At 35.1% G+C, this 25,349-nt stretch overlaps 1 protein-coding gene across 2 annotated transcripts; it reads right to left on the bottom strand.

Moving 5' to 3' along the window:
- Positions 1-424: 424 nt before the first annotated feature.
- Positions 425-22,739, bottom strand: LOC129261982 (NEDD4 family-interacting protein 1-like). Of its 2 annotated transcripts, none has more exons than XM_054900003.2 (8): positions 22,604-22,739; positions 18,739-18,835; positions 17,853-17,971; positions 16,353-16,416; positions 12,944-13,068; positions 10,634-10,700; positions 6,596-6,734; positions 425-5,054 (listed from the first exon to the last, which is right to left on the bottom strand). In XM_054900003.2, exons 1-7 carry the CDS (start codon positions 22,628-22,630, stop codon positions 6,625-6,627), a joined length of 609 nt encoding a protein of 202 aa, XP_054755978.1. In that variant the 5' UTR covers positions 22,631-22,739; the 3' UTR covers positions 425-5,054; positions 6,596-6,624. The 2 variants fall into 2 exon arrangements, with proteins under 2 accessions (XP_054755978.1, XP_054755979.1); XM_054900004.2 differs by having other exon boundaries at positions 425-4,777; positions 22,604-22,726.
- Positions 22,740-25,349: the final 2,610 nt, after the last annotated feature.

Here is a 25,349-nt window from a genome sequence, read left to right as displayed (position 1 = left end):
TTAAGAGTGACTTTAAGAACGACTGGTGATCCTTACCTGTGGTAAATGATATTCACCATTATATGTTCATTGGTGAATATTTAGCGCATAAGAAAGGTTCACCAGTCGTTCTTAAAGTCGCTCTGAACTTACAAACAGGTTTATGAAACACCCACCTTCATTCATTAGTCATGCATTACTTTAAAACAAATCAAATGTTACATTGCAACAAAGATTACCTCATGATATACCACATAACATTGCCATCAATCTATTTGAAAGACGATTCTCTTTAAGGACTATATACCAGGTTTGTATTCATGCTGTATTTTTGCATTAAATTGGCAATTTTGGAAGTGTAGTTTCTCAGACTCACGCAGTATACATGTAGTATGTACCGGAAAAATGTTTTTAACATCCAAAAAAAAATAGAGGAAAATAAGACTTCTTCTGTACAGGTTTTATTTAATAGAATTTATTATGAGTGCATGATAAAACTTTGTCCTTTGTCTCTTTCCAGAGCATAAAATGAAACAAATTTCACAGATTTAAAACCGATACTACTGAATGAAGAATAGTTCAAATATTAAAGCATAAGAAATTATATGACAAGTCCATGTTCACAATATTAATGAAACTTGCTCATAAACCAACCCACTAAAAATGAGAGAAGAGTAAAAAATAAACCCACACAATTTTACTACAGTTCAGTTGCCCTGAAAAAAAATATTAAAGAAAATGTCTGTCTGTGGACCATCACCTCTTAAAGTTATAAAAAGAGTTCATTTGAACTGTTGAATCAGAATAACATCTGAAGGGATGGCATAATGTAACTTCTCTGTAATAACAGAACTCAGTTATAAATTGATTACAATACATGATTATAGAGTACTATATTGTGACATTATACTGTTGTAAGTGTGCCTCAAATACATTAATAGGCCTGGGGCTTGTATCACAAATAATTGCAATAGATTTGAAGCAAATCAAGTCTTAGGGAGACAGAAATTGAGATCAATCTTAATTCAAGTTTGATTTTAATCTATCGCAACTCTTTGTAAAGCCTGTCTCACACTATGCGATCCGGTGCGACGCTAGTTTTCAAGAAATCACATTTTGCATTAAATATGAAAGTTCCATGAAGCAAATTATTTTATTTAAAGTTTGGCATATCGTTAGGAAAACTAAAATCATATTTTTACTTTGCGGCAAGCCCTATGATCGGAGTCAAATGGGCTTCAAGTCGCAGCCGATGATGACGTCATTACGATTTGTTTTTATTCAGTCAGATAGGCTCTAACTGGACTGAATTTCGATATCAGTAGTCTGAACTCACTATTCTGAACACTGATCCGTAATATTTTATTAGTTGGAATATCCATATCAAATGTTATCACAATTAATTTGAAATTCCGATCGCAACAAATCACATAGTGTGAGACGGGCTTAATACAGGGCCCTGCTCTGAATTCATACAACAGTGTACACAGGAGTTTTTTTTTTTTACTACAGAGAGAGTTCCCCGACGCAGGTTTTAAAGACACTGAAATAAGCATCAAGAACCACAAATTTCTCACGTGGGTAAAATTCGGTATACATGTCTGCTTCAAGAACATTGTGTGCACTTAAAACATCCTTGGTAAATCTATCAAAATAGTCAAATAATTATTTTTGTCATCCAGTGCTGGAATTAATTGGATTTTCAACAAATCTCCATGCAATTGACGTCATCACTGAAACTAACATTTGAAAAAGGGAAAATTAGTTAATTTGTATAAAAATATGTTGAATTATAATATGAATATTAAGACTAAATGGAACACATTCCTGGAATATATAGCACCAATTACCAAAGATTTAATATCCTTCTCATCACTGTCAAAGAAAAAAAAATTACCAACAGGGCGACATGGAACGTGACATACCAACTATATCAATAAGTAACGTGCAAATGTATGGTTAAGTTTGTTTACCTTGGCTTTGTATGAGAAAAATAAATAAAATATTCAGGCTCCAAATGACATCAAACTTTCCCAACAACAAGAGAAGAATTTTTTTTAAATATTTTTGTGAATACTTGTGACCTGCCACCCCAAAACCAACAATAAGTCGAACTAAATGAATATTGAGCTTGAAAATTCATTTCATAAGCTTTAAAACGATATATAATATGTTGAAATTGACCAACAATAACCATTACAAGTACTTGATTGAATGCAGAGGAAATTTAGCAAGAGCTTAAAAAATAAGGAGAAAACAAGGTTTGAAGGTTGGGGTTCACTCAAGCATGAGACGTGCATACTGTGTAATCTCAGTGAAACTTCCAAGCAGTCCGAATAAGTAGTGTCCAAGAAACTCTTGTATCTTTTCTTTTATTCAACTTCACAACTCCAAATTTTCACAGTATGAAGAAGAAGAATTGTTCTTTCAGATGAGCTATTTTTTTCATTTTTGGTTCTTGGAGACTAAATTACTTTTTTGACTATTTACAGAGAACCTTACCTGGTGACTTATTGGTGGTTTTGGGGTGGTAGGTCATATTTGATTAAAGAATAATTTCATCCCTGCAAAAAAAAGGTGTTTAAATAGGAATAGAATGACTTGCAACGGTCTCCAATTGTGGAAAATCCGTAATGATTTGGTAATTGAAATTGAATGAATTTCATTTCGGTTGAATTGAGTTTAGTCAAATAGCTCTGGGTAACGAACCGTACACGTTACACAGTAGTTGAATATAAGGATACCGTAAACATTTTCACAAAAATATATACTGAAGTAACAACACCTTTTATTATTATAACCTACCAGTAAAACTGACAGACAGAACCTAATAGAACAGCTGTGCATGGTATTGGTATGTATATATACAATATGCCCATGAATATGATACAGTATACAAATAATGAATGTTTATGAGTGCAATGGACAAATACTTCACAAGGTGAAATATGAAATGATCCATTCAATGAGTCATATGGATCATTTCATTTTTCACCGAATGAAGTATTCTGTCCATTGCACAAATGAAAAAAACATTCATTATTTGGTTTATATGACACCTAAAAATAGATTCTTTTATTATATGAAATTTATGAATTTCAATGCAAAATATGGTCTTGCAGTGCGAGCTCGGTCCAATGATTGTCTGTCGCGTAAATACAACATGCGCGATGTAAACACAAATGGTTTTACTTGTGGTGCCTGCAGTCTCGGGCGTGTGCAATGAACAAAATCGTATGGATACAAAATTGCATGGTTAATGACATCTTTGTAAAATGGGCTGAATGATCGATATCAAACAACCAATCAAATGACAAGGATCTATCTAGGTGTCACATGATATGTAATTTGCTTCACAATCATACTTTTAGTTTTCAATGGATAGCATCATCTATACACCTTAAATACACCAGACATCCTCTACTTTTACTAGGTAAATAAATGAAACTCAGGGGAAAATGAATTTCAATAAAAAGAAAAGAAAGGATAATAAGAAGCAATTTCAACAAAGTTCCCTCAAAATTTGTTAAATAATAAAGTTATGAAAGTTTCAATTTGATTTCTACCTTGATCTTTAAATTGGCAATGTTGATTGAAAATGACAAGTTTTTTAACACAAAATGTCTCAATTTCATCATATCTCATCTCCATGGCTAGAGATAATATTTGACACAAGATACGTCGTAGTCACAAATAGACAAGCAGCATCTTTACAGATTGCCAATTTGAGGATCTCTGTATCCTCCTATCTCTGAGGAAATTGATTCTCCCGTAACAAATCAAAATCAACAACTAAATATCACAAGTAATTTCTATACCATTTTACTATGTTATGGGGATGGGGCAGTTTATCACTCATTTAACTATATCATTATCAACTGTAAAATAAATGTGTGCATCCAATAAACATAAAACAAACAAAATCACATGAATTAAGCTCAAAATATTACAATGCATTTTAATACTGTGACCTATGGCCTGTTTCGAAAAGAATACATGAATATTGTAACTTCCCATTACAGTAACTACCATGGTTACAGGGCTTAACAGCCAATCAAAATCAATCATGATTCCAGGAAGTTATCATAACATAAAATTTACCAAAAGTCATACGTCTTTATGAAACAAGACCCTAGTGGCTCTATTAAAGGTATCACATTACTATAGAATCATTATATTATATCTAGCTTCAGGCACGGATCCAGGTGGGGGGGGGGAGGGGGATGGTGCCCCCTCCCTTTTTTCTTATCAATAATTTTTTTATAGAAAAAGTTCCTAAGTCCTTCGGATATTGTTGGTGACCGGTGACAATGCTTATTTTTTGTTCTGCTTTCCCCCCCCCCCCCCCACCCGTAAACCCAGGATCCGCCCATGTCCACATTCAGCAACAAAAATATCAATTCAGTGACAACAAAATGAATAACATACACATATTAAACTTCTCTAAAGGTTTATAGATATATAAATTCTTACACGAACAAGTCATACATACACATCTTAAACATGCATGCAACATATAAAGGATTTTTTTTTTTTACAGAGAGATGAAGGCCTCATTCAGATGTAAGGTGTTGAACTGCAGCAGGAGTGATGTAGTAGAAGAATCATATACTATTTAGGACTTTTGTACCTTTTAACATAGAGCTGTGAGAACGATGAGCTGTACGGTCATCCACTGACGAAAGGAAGCAGGAAACTCTTTCTTTTCTTTTTTCAAAAATGACTTGTTCTTGATTTGGGATATTTTCTGTATGCTCTACATGCTGCTAAGGAATCAGAGTCACAAGGTCCACAATTTCTGAAACATAGATAATTCAAAAGTAAGTAACTCTATGCATTTTCACATTAAAAAAATGATACATTCCCCTCATTCATTAAGAAACTCATTTCACAGAGTTGCTTCTTTTGTCAGTGGACGGCTGTGGTCTTGAAACCACTTTTAATCGTGTAAGAAAATCCTGCATAGCAGTTCGCCACCTCATACCCGAACAGACCTTCATGGGAATTATAATATTTTCATGATGCTGAGTTGCTTCAAGGCCAAGTGTGACTTCGTTCAATGAGATATTATGGATCTGAATAAAAGGGGATAATGAAATACATTAATCAGGAAATTATTGAAGAGTAAATACTAATTTATTTTTTTTGCAGCATGAAAGTGTTCATTGAAAGTGATAATGATATCATTAGCTATCTGCCACATTTTCAAAACAAAATGAGTCCAGGGCCCCATAATACAGTAAAGGTCAGCGAGCAATTGCTAAATGAAATGACCTATCCGGATCATCGTTGCATGTGCGTTTTGCTCCGTAGACTGACTAGGAACCAATAAGAATTGTTCTTTCAAAATAGCGATAAATCGCTAACATTTGTGTTACGGGGCCCAAGTTGCATAGCATCACTTGGCTGATAAAACCTGGCAGGTGTTGTACAAAGAATTCAGTGTGACTTATCCGTTATGAGTACGTTTTGTGACCGTCGGCCAGTGGGACCAGGCCTATAAGTCGCGCTTACATCTTTTTAAAACACCCCTAGTAACTCAAACTATGAAAAAGCGGTAGGAGTTAAGAAGTATGGCAATGTTGGCAACCTCATTATTGTCTGAAAAGTGAGAACAGTCTCCTACTTCCTGTACGATAACTCTTTCTAGGCACAAGGTTGCCACATTTTAGAACTCTTAAATCAAGCTTTTGGAGCTGCTCCCAATTCTCGCTACCCCAAATAGCGATTTCGCCGAGATCCGGGAAAATCCCTGTAATGCGCATTGCATTATGGGATAGCTTTTCGGTATTACAACTTCCTGATCGGAAGTCCAATGCACTGTTTTGCCATTCAGATCAACAGTGCCGTCATGCACAACAACACAACGTCGCTTTCGCTCGGAAAGTTCGTGATCACAACCCTCTCTTTCACATTTTCACGTGAAATATATTTTTTATTTCTATTTATAATTTAAATGGAATCAAAACTGACTAAATTAGATAAAAAGTATTATAATTTGTACATATTACGCTGATTGGCATCGATTTCAGCGTGGTGGAAAACTCAGTATTGCGAACCTCGCGCGAGCATAACTCTGAACCGGAAGTGGTGATGACGACCCGACGAAGTGAAAATTATCTCGTCTCGCGCATTATGAGATTTTTGTTCCTATTTGGGGTAGCGAGAATTATTTGTACGTTTTGAAATATAGTAGGAGGCTTAAAAAGCCCAGTGCCAAAAAGAGTAGATTAGCCAAAACAATATTAAAGGCAAGTTCAAGGAAAACCTCTTTAAAGGCATCTTTAATGTATTTAAACTAGTTCCCTCATCATATTTTAATGACTTGATGCTGGCTTAACATGCATGGGATGAATGATTGACGAATGCCATCCTTTGTATCATTAACCCTAATCCTTCTATGGTTTGTGAGCAATGCTTAGCATTTGATCCTGTTCATCATAAAGGACTTTCTCTTTATTCATGAAGAGAATGAAGTTCAATTTTGAGATTAGGATTACATCCTTTTCTTTTATCAGTGAAAATCACCTCGAATTAGGATCCTTTCTTTTTTAAATTCCTGTTTTTGACCCCTTTCTTTTTAAATCCCAAATGACGATATAGGTAAAATACTCACCAGATGCACGTTGATTGCGGTAGTTGAGTTCACATCCGATGGTAGACAATATACATGGGCTTGTTTCCATTCTCTCCGTTTGGATTCTGATTTTTGTACTTGATATGTAGGTAGATACCTCTCACAAATATCAAGAATCCTTTTCAAATAAACAAAAACAAATTTAGATTAGTGATAAATATGATGAACCCAAACCATTACTAATGGGTGTTTCATAAAACTGTTCATATTAAAGTTAAGAGCGACTTTATGAACGACCGGTGAACCTTTTTTACGCGCTGAATAATCACCAATGAACATTTAATGGTGAATATCATTTACCACAAGAAAGGATCACCAGTCGTTCTTAAAAGTCACTCTTACCTTACGAACAGCTTTATGAAACGACCCCCTGATATTTTCACATAGCTACAAGAACAAAACGTATCATTAGCAAATGCGACACTCATTGGTCAAAAATCCAAGACCCGTAAACCATGTACCAAAAGCCTGTTTAGACTGTTACCCCATGCTTCTGACTTACTAAAAGCCTTCTTGACAATAACATTGCTGATTGCTAAAATTTCCTGCCATCAGAATTTGCATGGAAAGACATGGTCATTCAGAATTGCTGCTTTTAATTTTGGAGAGTGCTAAAAAAAAATAACCTCACTATATTTTCGTGTTCTGCATTGTAACTGGATTTGTATATTAATTAAGTTTTATCTACCTACCCATCACTATTCTTTCCATTCTATCCATTTTTTTTTCCAGTTATCGTGCTATAACTAATTTGAATGTATAGTTAACTGAGACCTTTGACTTGTGAATTCCAAATTCAAACTTGTCATATAAAACAAATATTTAAAATCTGTCTAACCTTTTTGTTAGTTATCACCCAGAAATCAATCTGAATACCTAATGAGCTGTAACCTTTGACCTGAAAATTTCAAATTTGAAGTTGACCTCTGTATATCCACATCATCTACCTACAAATCACATTTATTCAAATTTCTGACAAAAACATTTGAACAGATAGCGTTAATGATAAATACCAGTTGTGGTAATGACCTCAAAATTAGTTCAAATTAAATCATTTATTTCCACAATAATATAAAAAAACATTACAAATATGTACAAAATAGGAAACAAACATAATTGAAAAGGAAAGTGAACCAAGTAGGGTATTACAAAATAATACAAAGAAATGTACATTATTGTGGGGGGAGCCAAAGAAGACAAAATAAGTCTTAAAACCAGGCACCCAACATAAAATAGACAGATTAGTGCTATCAAACTAGACATTTCTTAACAATATATAGTATGTGAATATGGCTCTCATTCATTCTCATTCGAACAGAATCCAATGAAATTACCACCCAAGTGTTTATATGTATAAATAAAAATTATCTGCCAAATAGCTCTGGTAGAAAACGCGTAATTGCTAAGAAATGAGCAAACTAAGCACGGAATTCCATCAAATTTCTGGTATTTTTCTACACAATATTAATACACAGTCCCAGATATACTTTCCTGTGTCAGTGATCATCAGAATTATCGGTTTTGAGCTAAGATTTTATGATTTCACAAAGATAAGTTTACATTAATGTTCCAGATCTAGATATGGTGACAATTACCGGTAACCTTGATTTAAAAGACTTTCTCATGAAATAATCGTTTGCTGCAACTTCTTTCTTTTACCTTTTAACGTTTGACCAATGGGCCCCAAAACTAGAAAAATAGATCTGTAGCTAACTGTTGTTCCACCCTCACATACAACATGTTTAAAATCCATCAAAGATTCTTAAATTTATCATATGGAAACCTATTAGGGGGATAGAAGGACAAAAAGACAGACATACTGACAAGGGCAACGGGGCAGAATAGAAATCCCCAGAAATATGCTCTTTCAATGTAAATCAGAACAACGACTGATAATACTTTCAATATGAAAAAGAAATATTCCTTTTCGTTTGAAATCATACTATATGTAATCCAGGGAATAAATAATTTTGCTTTACACATTTGAATAGCATTTTTGGTCATAAGAGAAAAGCTCTCAACTAAGTGATGTACAGTCCTATGTAAAAATATGCTATACAAAAGACTTATATGCATAGCAGTCTTTCAAAAATGTGGAGCAAATTGCAATGCGATGCCAGGAAAATTATTCCCTGTATTACAATTCATGTACTATCCTACAAACTACACAATCTCTATTTATATTTTTGTTCTTAGTGCATCTTGTGATATCAAATTCCCATTTCCTTTCATCAGATTTTCTATAAATAAATTTATATTGAACTTAAACTAACAGCCGACGTGACTCACAGGAAGTACTAAAGCTTCATGTATATGAATAAAGTAAACATTAATTTCATACACAGTGTACCGGTATGTAATAAAAGTAGCGTGACAAGATATTACCAGTACATGCTACAAGTTTTCTTAAGACACACAAATTATATTAATACCACTCAACGTATGAGCGAGCAGCTCACAAGTAACATCACAAAACTTAAATATCATTCTCTAGTTTTCTGTATTTTGAAAATGTGAAATTTTACCCAGTAAATTAAGTATATATATCTTTAAGCCAGATATTACTGGAACATTCTACTTTTTTATATTAATAGAACTCAAATGGGAGAGCAGCTCAGAAGTGGCATTACAAAACTTGAAAAATATCATTCGATAATTTTCTGTTTTTAATTTTATGAGAAACAATTTAACATATTACCCATTTAATTTAGTGTGATACTACCTTTAAGCCAGATATTTTTGGAACAAGCTACAAGTATTTTAAAAGCATGGACAGTTGCCCTTTTTAGATATTTTAATCAACAATAGCACAGATGTTTATACTACTTCAGTCTTTCACAAGAATTACACTGGATTGTATACAAATTTTCTCAGCTTCACCTATTTCAAATACAAAACCGGATTGATTAACTTTGATAGACAGGGCATACAAAATTTGTAGTCACTCTCATCTCTTTGATGCTGGTATCGAGAATTTGAAAAAGGTGTTGAACAGAAATATGTACCCAGGTTGGTTGATCGAAAGGTCATTGAACCAATACCTTCAAAACATCCAAAACCCAAACACTGGTCAAGAATAAAAAGACTACAAGATTTTTTAAGTAACCTTATATTGGTAAAGCATCAAAGGAACTTGAAAAGAGAATCAACATTATGGTTAAACAATATTGCAAAGATCTTCATATTACTCTTTCTTTCTCATCTTTCAAGCTCAGTTCTTTACTTTAAAACTGTAAAAGATTCCATTCCCCAGGAACTTTGTGCTCGTGTCATATACCAATTTACATGTGTGAGATGTAAAGCTCGCTATATTGGTCAAACCAAGCGTCATTATAAGACACGAGTACAGGAGCACCTGGGGAAGGACAAAAACTCCCATATCTGGAAACACCTGCAATCATCACCCCAATGCTTGTTAGAATGCAATACCCACTGTTTCAGAATTCTCGATACTGCTCGAACAGATTTTCAACTAAAAATAAAAGAAGGGCTTTTCATCAAATGGAAACAACCTCAACTAAACCAACAGGTGTACAATTACCAAATAATGTTATCCATGTAATTTAACCCACCCCTATCTGATAAATCCATAGACACTGTAAATTTTTACTTCACTCCATTTAACAATTGAATTCACACCTTTTAATCTTATGTAACTACATTCTTGAAATTTTACTTGACATCCTAACTGTACAAATACCAATGACTCTGTTATAATTTTCAGGCTGATGATGAGGTGCGACACCTCGAAACATGTTCCGTTTATTAAAATGTATGTTCTATTCTTTATTTTTGTCTTCAAAAGCATGTGTACATGTTATTAAAAGCACTCAACAACATACAATAACAGATACATGTGGCATTACAAAACTTGAACATCATTTCCATCATTTTTCTGTTTCTTTTTATTATGAGAACCAATTTGAAACGTTACCCATTGGAATGAATAGATTCAGTGTGATATTATCGTAAAGCAAATAATATTTTTTTTTTTTTTTTCCTTCATAAACAACTTACCACACAATATCAGGGCAACAAGAAGGCAAGCTGCACTTTTCAAATATTCTGAACAACACTGGGAATTCTGAAAAGAACAACCAAATGTAAAAGGTATATAAATAGAATATAACACCAATTTATCACTCCCTAAAAACAACAGCAACACTAGTCCTCAACATGCTGATGTTTCATTTTTCATTTAACATACATTTCAAAGTCCTGGGCCTCATTTCATAAAACTTGTTCCCATAGCCAATTTCCAGTAGAAGTTTAAAGCTACTGAAATCCTTCAATCTGATTGGTTGATTGTACATTTGTTATTAAAACAAGTCTTTATGAAATGGTATCTAGATGTCATAAACATATTATTTTTTTAGCAGGAAATTAAATGATGTGAAAAAAGGACCTAGCTCATATATTACATGTCCTTTATTTGAGTTATGAGGGTGGTGTGAGGGTAGAATAATATTTCATATCGGGTTGTTTTATGTATGCTGTATTACTATTTATGCAGACAGCTAATACCAATTCTTCCTTGTTAGTTGATACATGCATTCTATCTCTTTGGGATATTTTATTCTTCTTTAGAATTGTAAATTGCCAATTTGTCCACTGCCAACTCGTCCACTCACCACATGGTCTACCTTCATTTAGTCTAATGCCATTCCGTCCATCAACATTTCTTCTAACAACCATTCGGTCCAATAACCATATGGTCCAATCATCACTTTGTCTAATCACCAGTTTGTCTATGACCATTTCGTCTCATAACCAGTTGGTCTAATATTCGTTTTATTTTCATTCATTTTGCCAATTAACACTTAGTCTAATTAGACCATTTGGTATATGGACTAAATGGCTATTGGACCAACTGGTTATTGGACGAATTGGTGAGTGGACGAAATGAAAGTAGACCATGTGGTGAGTGGACGAACTGATGGTAGACTGAATGATAGTAAACAGGTTTGCAATTGGACGAATTGGCATTGGACCAAATGAAAATAAATCTTTAGAACTGCCAAATCATGTAGGCATGATACTGACCTCAAGGTAGATGATTTGAGCCCAATATATTATCTGCACTCACAAAAGTGATTTTGAATCTGTGGTCTGAAATCATGGTTTATGCTGATTTCATGCTTTAATTCAATGCATACATTGAGAAAGAGTCCGATGCAAGCTGTTTATCACAAAGCAATAAATTCATGCCTATTTACAAGGTTACAGGATTAACCATTAACATGCTGGAGTTGCTAATTAGCTCCAAATAATACACATCAATCTCATAGAGCTTCATACTCATCTGGCATGTTAAGATTTAATGAGCAAACTGATTTAAATCAATGAACACACTGCTAAAGGGGTACTCCAGGCTGAAAATAATATGATTTGAACAGATGAAGAAAAATCAGATAAACAAAACACTGAAAATTTGATCAAAATAGGACAAGGAATAACAACGCTATGGCATTTTAAGGATTTGCATTATTGCGATTAAACAGTTCTAGGCATGTGTTCATAAATGTTCAATGAGCAAACTGAGGATGTCATATCCCAACTTGTTCTTTTGTATATGAAATTAGGTTTATCCATTTCTTTTCCTCAAAGAGCTAGCAAAATTGGAACAACTGATTTAGTGTGCAGATTTTCATTGATGCAACTTATTTCATTTTTATAAGGGAGACATATGACTCACACATATATGAAATAATGAAACAAGTATGATTTCATGTAGTAACATAAAGAAATAGGAAAGTGGGGATGAGACATCATTAGCCCACTTAATGAATATTCATGATGTGCATATAACTGTTTTCACAAAATATTGCTACACTTAAAAATCAATAACTTCGTTATTTGTTATCAGATTTTGATGAAATTTTCAGCATTTTTCTCTGTGAATTTTACTCTATTCATTTAGATATAAATATTTTAAGCCCAGAGTGTCCCTTTAATGTACACTTAATTAAAATGAATAAATAAATACAACATTTTGGTAACAAGCATGAACTACTTACTGCCCTGGAACAAATGCCTATATTCATTTTTTAACTCTTTCTCAATAGACGCAATGAAATAGAAATATATTATATAAAAATATTTAACAAATATTATACATTCTTTTATTGACTTGTGATTAACACATCCATTGCACCTAGTATTCACTTTTTCAAAAAAGTGAAGTAAAAAAGAAACTCACTATGGTTTGAAACACAATGGCGTAGACTAAGATGTGTGCACTTGCACTTAAAGTGTTAAAAAATAGAGGATTTTTCTCTGGTTTCATTAACAAGCAATATGAAAGTCAAATGACTTCTGTTTGATTACCATTGCAATGATGGACCACTTGACCATGGATGCCCCGAAGCCAGAGAGGGCGCCAAATCGGCCTGCCATACTCATGCTAAGGCAATAAGCGAATATGAATCCAATCCAGTTGAAGATGAACGCGACTGTGGAATGTACAGAAGAAAAAAGGAGAATAGTAATATCGTGCATGACGTATTGCACGGTCGAATGAGCAACGATCATAAAGGTGATGATAATTATACTGGATGGCTTTTCTGAATGGGATACCAGAAATATTACAGTTGTTTTGGGCCAATATTGCACTCATCTACAATTTGTGCAATACTTCCTTAAAGGAGAAATATATAGATTATGAATATGGCCTTATTATATATCAGTGGAGAGGTAATGATGTGAGGATAACCATTAGGTCATTCAAAAATAACGAAAATAATACATAAGGTGGAAATCGCCAATTAAAAAGCGCTAAAATGCCTCTCCGAAATATGCCTCGCATCGGTCTCTGAATTGACTCGAATTTGATGACGTCACTGTCTGTACGAGAGGCGTGATGGGCTCTCCCACGTCAAGCTCCACTTGCATGCAAAACCTGTTGCGAGGGTACGTTTTCTCCACACTGACACTGAATACTTCGATCATGAAATGAAAGAAAACCCAGAAGTTTATCTAGATTTGGATTTTCAAATTGATGATTATGCAGATGAAGAGAATGATGATAAAGTTTCTAACTCTAGAAAAACAAAGTGACGTGGATGGTGGTAAATTAAGGGAATTACGCCGGTGATGATGAGTAGGACAATTCAACTTGCAAGCCGATTCGCTACCAACGCATGCAGCTGCTAGCTGCACCGCGGGTCAAATCCATGAAAATGAATTCCATGCAGCATGACCACATCCAGACAGAGTCTCTTTCCTCCATCAACAACATAATGAGAAGGAAAATAATAAAATAACTGTACTTACAAATAAGTGAATATATCCGAACCTAGGCTGAAGGTAAATCAACTCAAGGAATAGCAGCAGACGATATGCACCGACGATGAATTTCACGTGGCTGGAATAGATTGTCACTCGTTCTGTTAGATAAAATGTATATCTCATTATTTTGACTAAATTACGAAACTCGGAGAATTAGTATTCTACATAAAAATTAAGTAACACCTGGTACTATTTTTTGAATTACGATAAAATATTTTTGAAGTAAAGAAATTGAGGTAAATTAAAATAAGATATAAAGGATCATCCACTTAGCCGCATGCGATTGTAAACAAACAATCAAAAGCACATGGCCAGCTTGCTCCGCTCGCCCATAGAGTTGGATAAAGCGTACCTTTATCCAACTTTATGTGCTCGCCTTGCTGATTGTTTACAATCGAATGCGAGCTAGGCGGATGATCTTTTATATCTCATTTTAATTCACCTCATTTTCTTTACTTCAAAAAGGTTTTATCGTAATTCAAAAAATATAGTACCAGGTGTTACTTAATTTTTATGTAGAATACTAATTCTCCGAGTTTCGTAATTTAGTCAAAATAATGAGATAGAAATTTTATCTAACAGAACGAGTGACAATCTCCCAGCCACGTGAAATTCATCGTCGGTGCATATCGTCTGCTGTTATTCCTTGAGTTGATTTACCTTCAGCCTAGGTTCGGATATATTTCCTTGTTTGTAAGTAGTTGAGTTATATCATTATTTTCATTCTCATTATGTTGTTGATGGAAGAAAGAGACTCTGTCTGGATGTGGTCGTGATGGAATTCATTTTCATGGATTTGACCCGCGGAGCAGCTATCAGCTGCATGTGTTGGTAGCGAATCATCATGCAAGTTGAATTGTCCGACTCATAATCACCGGCGTAATTCCCCTAATGTATACCTCTATCCACGTCACTTTGTTTTTCTAGAGCTAGAAACTTCATCATCATTCTCTTCATCTTCATAATCATCAATTTGAAAATCCAAATCTAGATAAACTTCTGGGTTTTCTTTCATTTCAGGATCGAAGTATTCAGTGACAATGTAGAGAAAACGTACCCTCGCAACAGGTTTTGCATGCAAGTGGAGCTTCACGTTGGAGAGCCAATCACGCCTCTCGTACAGAAAGTGACGTCATAAAAAATCCCCAATTTCGCGGACGTAATTCTGCGTGTTTGAAGCATTCAGAGAGAGAACTTTAAACTATCAATTAACTGAGTTCCATCGGTCTCCATGATAAATGATTTACACCATCGTGTTCTCCTTATTTTCTCCTTTAATTTGATATATGATTCTCCATTTTTACGATTTTCAATATAGTTCTACTTTAAACATGGAATATTTGTGCTATCCCATTCTCAGCCATCCAGATATGATTAAATAATACAGGAAACCCTAGCAAGTTGAATCTTGCAAGACTGCAAAATAGCAATGTGACTTTAAAAAATCTAAAGAAGAAAAGCTGAAAAAAAATTGTAAATCTGGTCTGAGAAATTGCTTCTGCTGTGGTAATTGATAAGGACTTTATACTGTAGACTAAACTAGGGTAAAAAAATCATGACAGTGAGATTTAAGGCACCACTGGTGTACAGATGGAGGTTATAGGGGGCCATGGACCCCCTTAAAATTTTCACAACTAAGGGATAAAACAGAAGAAAAAAAGATACAAAGAAAAAGAGTGAAATATGATACTATTTTCTGAGTATTACATTTGTATGTATGTCAAAATCAATTAAAAAAAAATAGATCTTGCTATTGAATAGGTCAATTTGATGCTCACTCAGTTTTTATTTATAGAAATTTTGTCCCATACGCCATTCTGGCTCCCTCAAACTTTTTGGATTATTACGCTGCTACTAGGCACATACATTTACTAAAGATTTTAAAGCTTGCATGATAATAAACAATGCAAGTAACACCATTGTGGAAGGAATCAGCTCCCTAACTGGAGGTGAATTTACATCAAACCTAATGCTATTCTAAAGAGTGATACAATATAAATGTACAGCTAACTTTAGTGGAATCTTTTGGAACCAAAGAAATCAGTGTAACTTGGGAGAAATTTAACTTACTGCCTTTCACATGGTGAAAAAAATCATAATTTGAATGATGATTCCAGTGAAAAATTAGGCTAATGACAAATTTTTAGCACGTGTGAAACCAAACTAGAATCACGAACGCTTATCACAATCACAAATTCAAATTCTACTCAGGAGGTGTATTCCAGTTAAGTTTCACTCAAATTATGGTACAAATTTTCTGTGTGAAAGGTCCGATGATTCTAAAGACGAATTGCTATCATCATTACAATGATTCAAGATTCACGTGTGAAAAGGCCCTATGAAGAGGAATATTTTTGTATTGATATGGTCTAAAAATTGCTTTGACTAGGGTAAATTATTCACTTGTGTTAAGTCGACTTACAAGAGTTTACTTGTACTTTGTACTTACTGATAAATGACAGTGTGAAGATCATGTCAGCACCAAGTTTGGAATTTGAATCAGCTGCCCGATCCTGTTTTACAAAATAACAAAGAAAATCATTTCAAATGCTTGAACATAAACTTTTATAATAATCAACTGAACCAGGTGGGGGTTTCATAAAGGTTTTCGTAAGTTAAGATCAACTTTAAGAATGACTGGTGATCCTATCTTGTGGTAAATGGTATAAACCAAAATGTTCATTGGCGATGATTTAGCACGCAAGAAATGTACACCACACTTTCTTAAAGTCACTCTTATCTTACGAACAGCTTTATGAAACGGCCCCCTGAACTGACAGAGGACTTTCATAATAAAAGTAGTAAAATGTGTATTTTCTCAGCAGTTAAACAATATCTTCCAGAATCCTTCGGCACAAGGTTTCTATTTATACATACCGGTACACACATTTGGGTGGTCATTCTTTTGGATTCTGTACAACCTCATTTTGAAATCATTAACAAGTATTTATATTTAACAACGGGAGAGTTGTTTCAATTACTTGCCATATTCTACTCACTACATTTTCTGATTCAAGATTGACATGTTCTATGTGCTATCATTTTCAAACATCGATTACCTTTCTTATTCCTTATTTATTTTTATTTTTTTCTTTCGCCATTTTGGGTTTTTACTTAATTGTCTCTATTCACATATTAATTCAGCACCAAGATCAAACTTCCCCTTTAAATCCATCTATTTTAACAAATGAGTAAAACTTAATTCACCTTCATAAACTCTAAATGTTAATACCCAGGTATTGCATTTATGCAATAGCTTGAAATGAAGTCATAAACTTTGTTTTAACTATGAGGTAATGGGTCTTGCAAAATAGATGACAACCTTGTTGTGAAGAATTTAGAAATCATCAATCTACACTTTAAAAGCATTAGTGGTCTTCGGACAATGGTATTTGTCATTTTCTTTGGGGAGGGGAAACATTATTACTACATGTATACACTCTTTACTGCCAATTTTTTTTTGTCAGCACAGTTTTAAAATGTACAGCATACTGAAGGACTGGGAATGATGACACGACATTTGCTCCATCGACAATTGCTCAGGCTGTATTTCGTCTAAGATATAGGGTAAGGGTTGCAATACCCTTAGGGTTAGGTTTCAGATAGGGTATAGTGTTAAATTAAGGGCCAATATTGGTAATTCCCTTAGAGTGTGGAATTAACAGCGGAGCAATTGTCGCTGGAGCAAATATCATAGAACCATTGGAAAAGATCCCTTTTCTGATGAAGTGTACACCAATATGTGTAATTTGATTCAATTGATTGTAATATGTCAGTGCAATAAAAGATAGCCTGTGCCCATTTCATCAGGACTTCTAAATAGGGTACCTACCATGGAAACCTTATTTTTGAAAGGCTGCCAAGCCCTGTTACTATGGTAGCTACATGTACAACTTACGATAATGGTAAAATTATGATAACCATAAAGTGTAGGTCAACATGTACTGACCGTAAGTAGACCTTGGTCGTTGACCTTTGATTCACTCTCATTCTCTGTGTACTTTGGGGGTGGCTCGGAGGGCACTTCATAGGGCGGGGGCTCAATGACAGTATTCTCATTGCCCTTACCTGAAAATAAAAATGTAAAATATGGTGGGGAAAGAACTATGGCAATGATGATCATAGCAATAGTGATAAAATCTAAAATAAACTTATAAATTTATCATTGCAGTGCCCAAATAAATTGATGATAAATAAATGAAGTAAAAAAAGCATTGTCACAGTATTACATAAGTACATGTAGTAGGCCTAACTCTCCAAATTCTTTTTTAAGTTACGTGCACCATGAAAAATAAAAGTTCCCTATCAAAGTTCCTAGGTCGAATCTCTTGAGCCACAGAAATCTGTTGGACTTAGGATAACACATTCTTTCCAAAATGTGGTCTGAAAATGCTTCGACTCAAGCGATTATTTGACTTACGGGAGCCTGGAGGTATAGTAGGTTGACTTCAGGGCATACATAAATGTACCAATCTCAAGTCCTAATCTGGTCAGGTACATGTACATTACCCATAATGCAACATTCTCAGAAGTGCAGTCTTGTAATATAGACCCAATTAAATCATAACACACCACTACTTCATATAATCATATCACAATAACTATGTTACCAAGTAGTAAAACAGGTTCCACTCCTCTCACAAACATTTAAGTTTCTCTACACAAATAAAATTATAGGTTAATTTATCCTCTGTATTAATAGTTATCTCAAAAGGTATACATGTATTTCAGCTTCAAGACTAGCTATTTAAAAGACTGTCAATGCGACCAAACCCAATGTCAGTCAGTTCACTCCCCCCTTTATTTAGAAAAGACTTTGACTGGTCTAAGCTTACTTTGGTCATTATCTTGGTTCTGCTCTTCCGACTCTGATGGCAAGACTAGGGTGAGGGTCACTTGTTGGGCTCGGCTATCACGCTCTGTCCTGCAGATCTGTTTGGTAATAAAAACGCATACAGGATTTAGTATTACACTCACAATGTATTAAAGGATGCAGTCCCAATAGTCTGCGTCCTGTTTATAACGCTGGGTCAGCTGAAACTCAAGGGCCCGTATTCTGAAGTCAGGTTTAACTTAGACCATGGTCTAACTCTGTGCTAAAATTATGGGAAGCCAAAAGTGTCAAAATTTGTATTAAGTTGTATGTTTCATATGTTTACTGTGCTCTTTCCGATGGTGAAGACAATCATCTATTTATACTTCCTAGACAATTATGAATGATTTGAGAGCCAAATGAGCTGAAATGTGATATCTCTACTGTCAGTGATTTATGTAACAATTGGCTATCCATACTTAAACCACAACTTTAAACCCTGAGTTTAAGTTAAATCCGACTTCAGAATACGGGCCAAGGACTCAGACTCACAAATTTGACTTTTACTGTAAACATCTACAAATTTGGCCAGTCCAAACTAGAACAAATTAAGCGAAATTTTAAAATGTTATAACTTTTTTATTTTAAATCCGATTTTGATGAAATTTTCAGTGAACATTATGCTTGTTGGATTTTTCTCTTTTTATTCAAATCATCCTTTTGTTGGGGTGGACTTGTCCTTTAATAACTTAAATATACATGACATTGAAGAAATCATCAAACTTTATTGGCAGTTTTGAATAATATACCCGAAATGTAAAATCTGTCTGAAACAGAAAATCACCATCCTTGAGGCATTTACTGAGCGAATTGTCCCCCAGAGCTCTGGCAGCGAGACAGAGCTTAGACTGGCTAGCTAGTACAAGCGCCAATGCGTGCGTGCGTGAGCCTCCCGCCGGCCTTGTAAAATAGATGGAGTTTTGTTTGATTTATTATATTTACCGTATCTCATAGAAAAATAGAACAAATGATTTTTAAGTTATAATTAACAAATAATGTAAGTTATTTTGGATTGGTGGGGATTTTTTTTTTTACCTGATTGCTAAGAAAGCATGAATGCTTGTAAGCAAGCAACCAGAGGACCGAAGGCTTAAAGGTAAATTCCAGTTTTGGTAACGATCTCAAAATGACTTTTTACAGAATCTAATATAATGACCACCCAAGTGTCTGTTTGTATGAATAAAAAATATGTGCCAAAGGATTCTGGAAGAAATTGTGTAATTGCTGAGAAATAAGCAAAATAAGCGCGGATTCGGTCACTTCCGTCGGGTCTTTATTCCAGCAATAATAATACACTGTCCCACGTGTGCCTATCTGTGTTGGCGATCTTCAGTGTGATCGTATTTCAGCTTAGATTTTATGATTTCACAAAGTTCAGTTTATGTAACTGTACCAGATCTAGATCCACGATGATATAGTCATACTTAACCTAGGTTTTACAGACTTTCTCACGAAATTAGTGTTTTACTTCAACTACTGTAATTTAGCTTTAAAGGAGAATGAAACTCTTGGAGCAAGTTAGCTTTTGTGAAAGCAGAAAAATCAAAGAATAAGATCAACAAAAGTTTGAGTAAAATAGGACTAGCAATATAAGAGTTATGAGCATTTGAATTTCGAGATCACTAATGCTATGGAGATCCTCCCATTGTCAATGCGACCAAGATCTATGATGTCACAGATGAACGACTCTCCCCTTTTGGACACTGAAAATATACCGGTACCCCAAAACATCTCTTTTTGCTCATTCTAAATATCATATGACAAACGATTCATCAATGATATAATGTTGTGAAACCTCTGTACTTGTCCTCTCATAAAAAGAACACCTCACCTTGTGATAGACTCTATAAAAGTGAGAATATAAGTGAAATAAGTACTAAAGTAATGAGGGAGTTGTACGTGTGTGACATCACAGATCTTGGTCGCATTGCCAATGGGAGGATCTACATGGCATTAGTGATCTCAATATTCAAATGCTCATAACTTTCTTATTATTCATTCAATCTTCCTCAAACTTTCAACAATATGTTTCTTTGATTTTTCTCTTTGATATGGATTCAGCTGGTTTCAAGGGTTTCATTCTCCTTTAAGGTCATCTCCGAAGGACCTGGTAATGAGGATTATTGCCTTACCAAAGGGCACTAGCGCACCAAGTGTGAATCGAACCCGGGTCACCAGAATACGAATCCCCCGCTCTACCAACTGAGCTATCGTGCCTCCTCCTGGATGTTAATAGGCTGTTTTGAAAAGCAAAGCCGAATGACAACTCACCAATGTGAGGTTACTAGACTCTGGGATTTATTTCCTGTGTAATTCGAATTATTTTATCACAGAATTGTGATATCTGTAGGGGAAAATGTGCATTGGAAATTGCACATGGTGGTAGTCATAATGGACCCCTATACATGCAACTGTTTCCCGACAGTTGCGTTGATTTTTTTTTCATACCATGTTTATGGAAAAACGGTACAGAAAAAAAGACGCAACTTCAGAATCTGAAACTGTGCTCCTCGCTATTTTCAAGGCTTGTTCATGATTTTGAGTGCGGATTTTGGATGATTTTTAAATGATAAGCGGAGCTCGAGCATATGGTGCTCGGGGGCGACATTTAGATTTTATTTCGCCCCCGAAATCATGATTTTGGGTGATTTCGAGGGCGACTTTAGGCATTTCCGGGGCGAATTCTTCCGCCCGCCACCGTGTTATTTTCTTCGCTGTGTCCGAAATACAACTTGGTATAGGATAGATCTACCGCCGGTATGGTGAGACTACCACATATCGACCACCTCTTTTGAAACCGACCACCTTGCGCGCGTTAAAATTATTGCGTATTACAAACGATACGCGCGGGCGAGTAGGCGCAGTGTCCATAGAAACGCTAAGAATCGATTTTACGAGAAAAAAAGAAGCAACAAAAAGTAAAAATGTTGTAGAATTAATCAAAATTGTATTGACCAAACCCAAAACCCGCTGAAAAACCAAGAAATCCGATAGGAAACGGCTTTAGAACAAATATCCGTCGTCAATCGTCGAATCATGCGCCGGAGCTCGCAGTGGAAGTAGTGAAGCGATCATTTAGCATGTTGACGTCATGGAACTGATTTAATTGAAAGAGTAAAAATATTTCGCCACCGCGACAAGAATCGGCCGTAAACTTAGTGTACCGCGGGTGGCCAGTTTCAAAAGACAGGTGCAAATGAGCAAATGGAAAATCGTCGCATTCGTTGATCGTCGATATATACGCGGATTGAATCGGAGTCGCCGAGCAAAACATGGGAATTTGATCTGCTCAATTTCCTGCACAAATGAGACGAAAACTGGGTAAAATTGATGAATATTTTCGCAGATACGATGCTTAGAAGATTAGGTGGTCGATAAGGGGTAGTTCCAACCATACTTTAAAAAATCCTTGAAACAGACGGCTGCCAGCTGTCTTCTTACGACAACAAAAATGAAGATTACCAGATTACAAACTAAATAAATCCTAGGCCTAAATAAAATTGAATTCATATTTTTGTGTAATTTCATAAAAACTTTAAGAAAAGCAGACACATTAATAGACGATCATAAATTCTTCCTTAATTGTTGTGTTTTAAGGCTATTGCTGGCGCATGTCGTGTTCAACCTGAAATTGAAAAGAAAGAACGAAAGAGTTGTGAACAATGCAATGCCAATGTTCTATTTTGCCTACAAATCAAAATGGAATCGGGGGCATTGGCATTGCCATTGTTGACCTCGCATTGATCTAGACTTCTAGTTCTGTCTCATCATTTTTTTACTCAAACTTATTCAGGACTTAAACAAAATTACGTGAATCGCTCACTTACCTCATCATATGACGGCGGATTCTCCATGATTTACCAAATCGTCTAAAAAATGTGTTTCAGGATGTCATATTTTGATAAACAATCGTCGCACGGCTTATTATGCTGCTCACTGCTGCAAAGTGTTGACGCCCTCTACGTTGGCTCCTCTCTCTTAATTTTTTTTTTTTTTAGAAAAGGAAAGTTGAAAATCATAATTAAATGCATAGGCGGATCCAGGGGGGCGAGGGGCCCGGCCCCCCTACTGGCGGAGCAAACAAAGAAACAAAAAGGGAAGAAAGAAAAAAATGGGGGAAAAGAGAGGAGAAAAAACGAAGAGGAGAAAGACGAGAGAATAAAGTAAGATGAGGCCGGGGAGAGAAGACTTGGAAAATAAAAACAATCTTTCATGTCATTGTATAAATTTTTCGCTCGCGCTTCGCACTTGCATTGCCTGTTAGGTGATTTACATATCTTGCTCAATATCAAGTATGGAGATCAGTATATATATATCAGCTCGGAAATCGAGCTGTCATTATTTAGTTTGATTTACTTACAAATTGATTTTTAAAGAGTGCTCTGTGAAAATGTCAGTTTTATAGCCTGAATATCAACATTTGCTGCTCGTGCTGCCCGCTCGCAAAACTTGATTTGTCAGGTACCTATTATTTTCGTGCATTTCATAAAGTTCTCAAATTATCCCTATATTCAGGTCTGATTGTCAAAACGCATCAGCTAGCTCTGCACGCTCGCATTTTGATTTGTGAGCTATACATGATTCAATATCAATTCATGAGCTACATGTTCATAGGCGGATCCAGGTGGGGGCCCGAGGGGCCCGGGCCCCCCTATTGGCGGAGCAAAAAAGGAGAAAAAAAGGGAAAGAAAGAAAAAAAGGAAGGAAAAGAAAAGAGGAAAAAGAAGAGGAGGAAGACGAGTGAATAAAATAAGATGAGAAGAAGACTTGGAAAAAATATTTCATGTCACTATGTAAAATTTTCGCTCGCCGCGCTCGCATTGCCTAAGTGATTCACATATCTTTTCAACATGGAGCTTAAATATCAAGTTTGGAAGTCAATATACAAACATATTTCTCCTCGGAAATTGAACTTTCATTAATTTGTGTGATTTACAAATTGATTTTTTAAGTGCTCTGTAAAATGTCAGTTTTATGGTCTGAATATTAACATTTTCCGCTCGCGCCGCGCGCTCGCGAATTTTAATTTGTGAGGTACCTATTATTTTCATGTATTCCATAAAGTTTTCAAAATATCCCGTTTCAGGTTTGATTGTCAAAACGTATCAGCTAGCGCTGCCATGTTTGCATTTTGATTGGCGGGTTATTTATGTCTCAATATTGATTATATAACAAACTAGTTAAAATCCCCTTTTCATGACAGTTTATCAAAAGAATTCGGCTCGCGATTTGCGCTCGCATTAATGGTTAAAAATATATCAACTGATTACTGATGCATCCTATTCATAATAAAAAAGTGCTTTAAATGTATAGTGTTCAGGCCATAATATCATCAGATTCCGCGCCCTCATTATGCATTAATAAATAAGATATCAATTTAATATTTAAATTGTCCCTTTTGTTTAATCTCGCGCTTAGAAAGATGAATAGGAAGATATATAGCCATCATATTCATATTATGATAACATGTCCTAAGGATGTCAAGGTCCTATGTCTCAAACTGAAAGTAATAATGACAAATATCAGCTCTTTATCAAGTGCGATTTATATCCACCTTACAATTTTCCTACAAAGTGTTTGAAATATAAAGCTGAAATTGACCCCCTTTTTTAGATCGGAATATCAAATATTTTAAGCTCGCGCTTCGCGCTCGCTTTTATTTTCATGATAAAAGATGTATTTAAAATCCCCAGATTCTAGGTCTAAATCTGGAACACGCGCGCGCATGTTCATTCAGTTATCCAGTTTCAGATCACGATATCAAAAATTTTCTTCTCGCCCTTTGTGCTCGAATTATTAATGTAGGAAGATAATCTCTTTCTCATCCCTTTCATGATTTACAAAACATAACTAGAGTGTCCCGTTCTAAGTCTAAATCTCGAATTTTTCCGCTCGCGCTTCGCGCTCGCATTATTTGATTGTTGAAATAAGTTATGTCTTCATGGCTAAGTGCAAGCAGTCCTTAAAAGGCACTTTTCGATCAGTTCAAAACGTATACAAACATTTTCTGCTCGCGCTTTGCGCTCGCATTATTAATGTCGGAAGATCCCCTCTTACTCATCCTTTTCATGATTTACAAAACACGAATAGAGTGTCCCGTTCTAGGTCTAAAACTAGAATTTTCCGCTCGCGCTTCCCGCGTGCATCAATAATATTGCTTAGTTATATAGCTATCCTGTTCATGATTACAAAAATTGATTAAAGTTTTCTATTCTTTATGTAGAAATGTCAAATTGTTTAGCTCGCGCTTCGCGCTCGCATAATTTGATTGTTGAAATATGTAACGTCTTCATGGCTAACTGCAAGCAGTCTTTAACAGGTAGGCCTACCTTCCCGATCAGATTAAAACGTGTATCAAAAATTCTGCTCGCGCTTCGCGTTCGTAGTAATTATTGCAGGCACACCTTTTTTCAGAATGTTAAAATTTTAGGAAAAAATGCATACAATTTCAAAAAAATTTGCTCGCGCTTCGCGCTCGCATTATAAAATAAGGATTATGATATTATATATTTATGCTGATTTAAAGAATAAAGCTAAGAAGTGACTTATAGGACTACCCCCTTAAATCAGCCC

Source organism: Lytechinus pictus, chromosome 5 (assembly GCF_037042905.1).
Source record: "Lytechinus pictus isolate F3 Inbred chromosome 5, Lp3.0, whole genome shotgun sequence".
In the NCBI taxonomy this organism is placed as follows: domain Eukaryota; kingdom Metazoa; phylum Echinodermata; class Echinoidea; order Temnopleuroida; family Toxopneustidae; genus Lytechinus; species Lytechinus pictus.
This window is presented reverse-complemented; position numbering and strand designations above follow the sequence as displayed.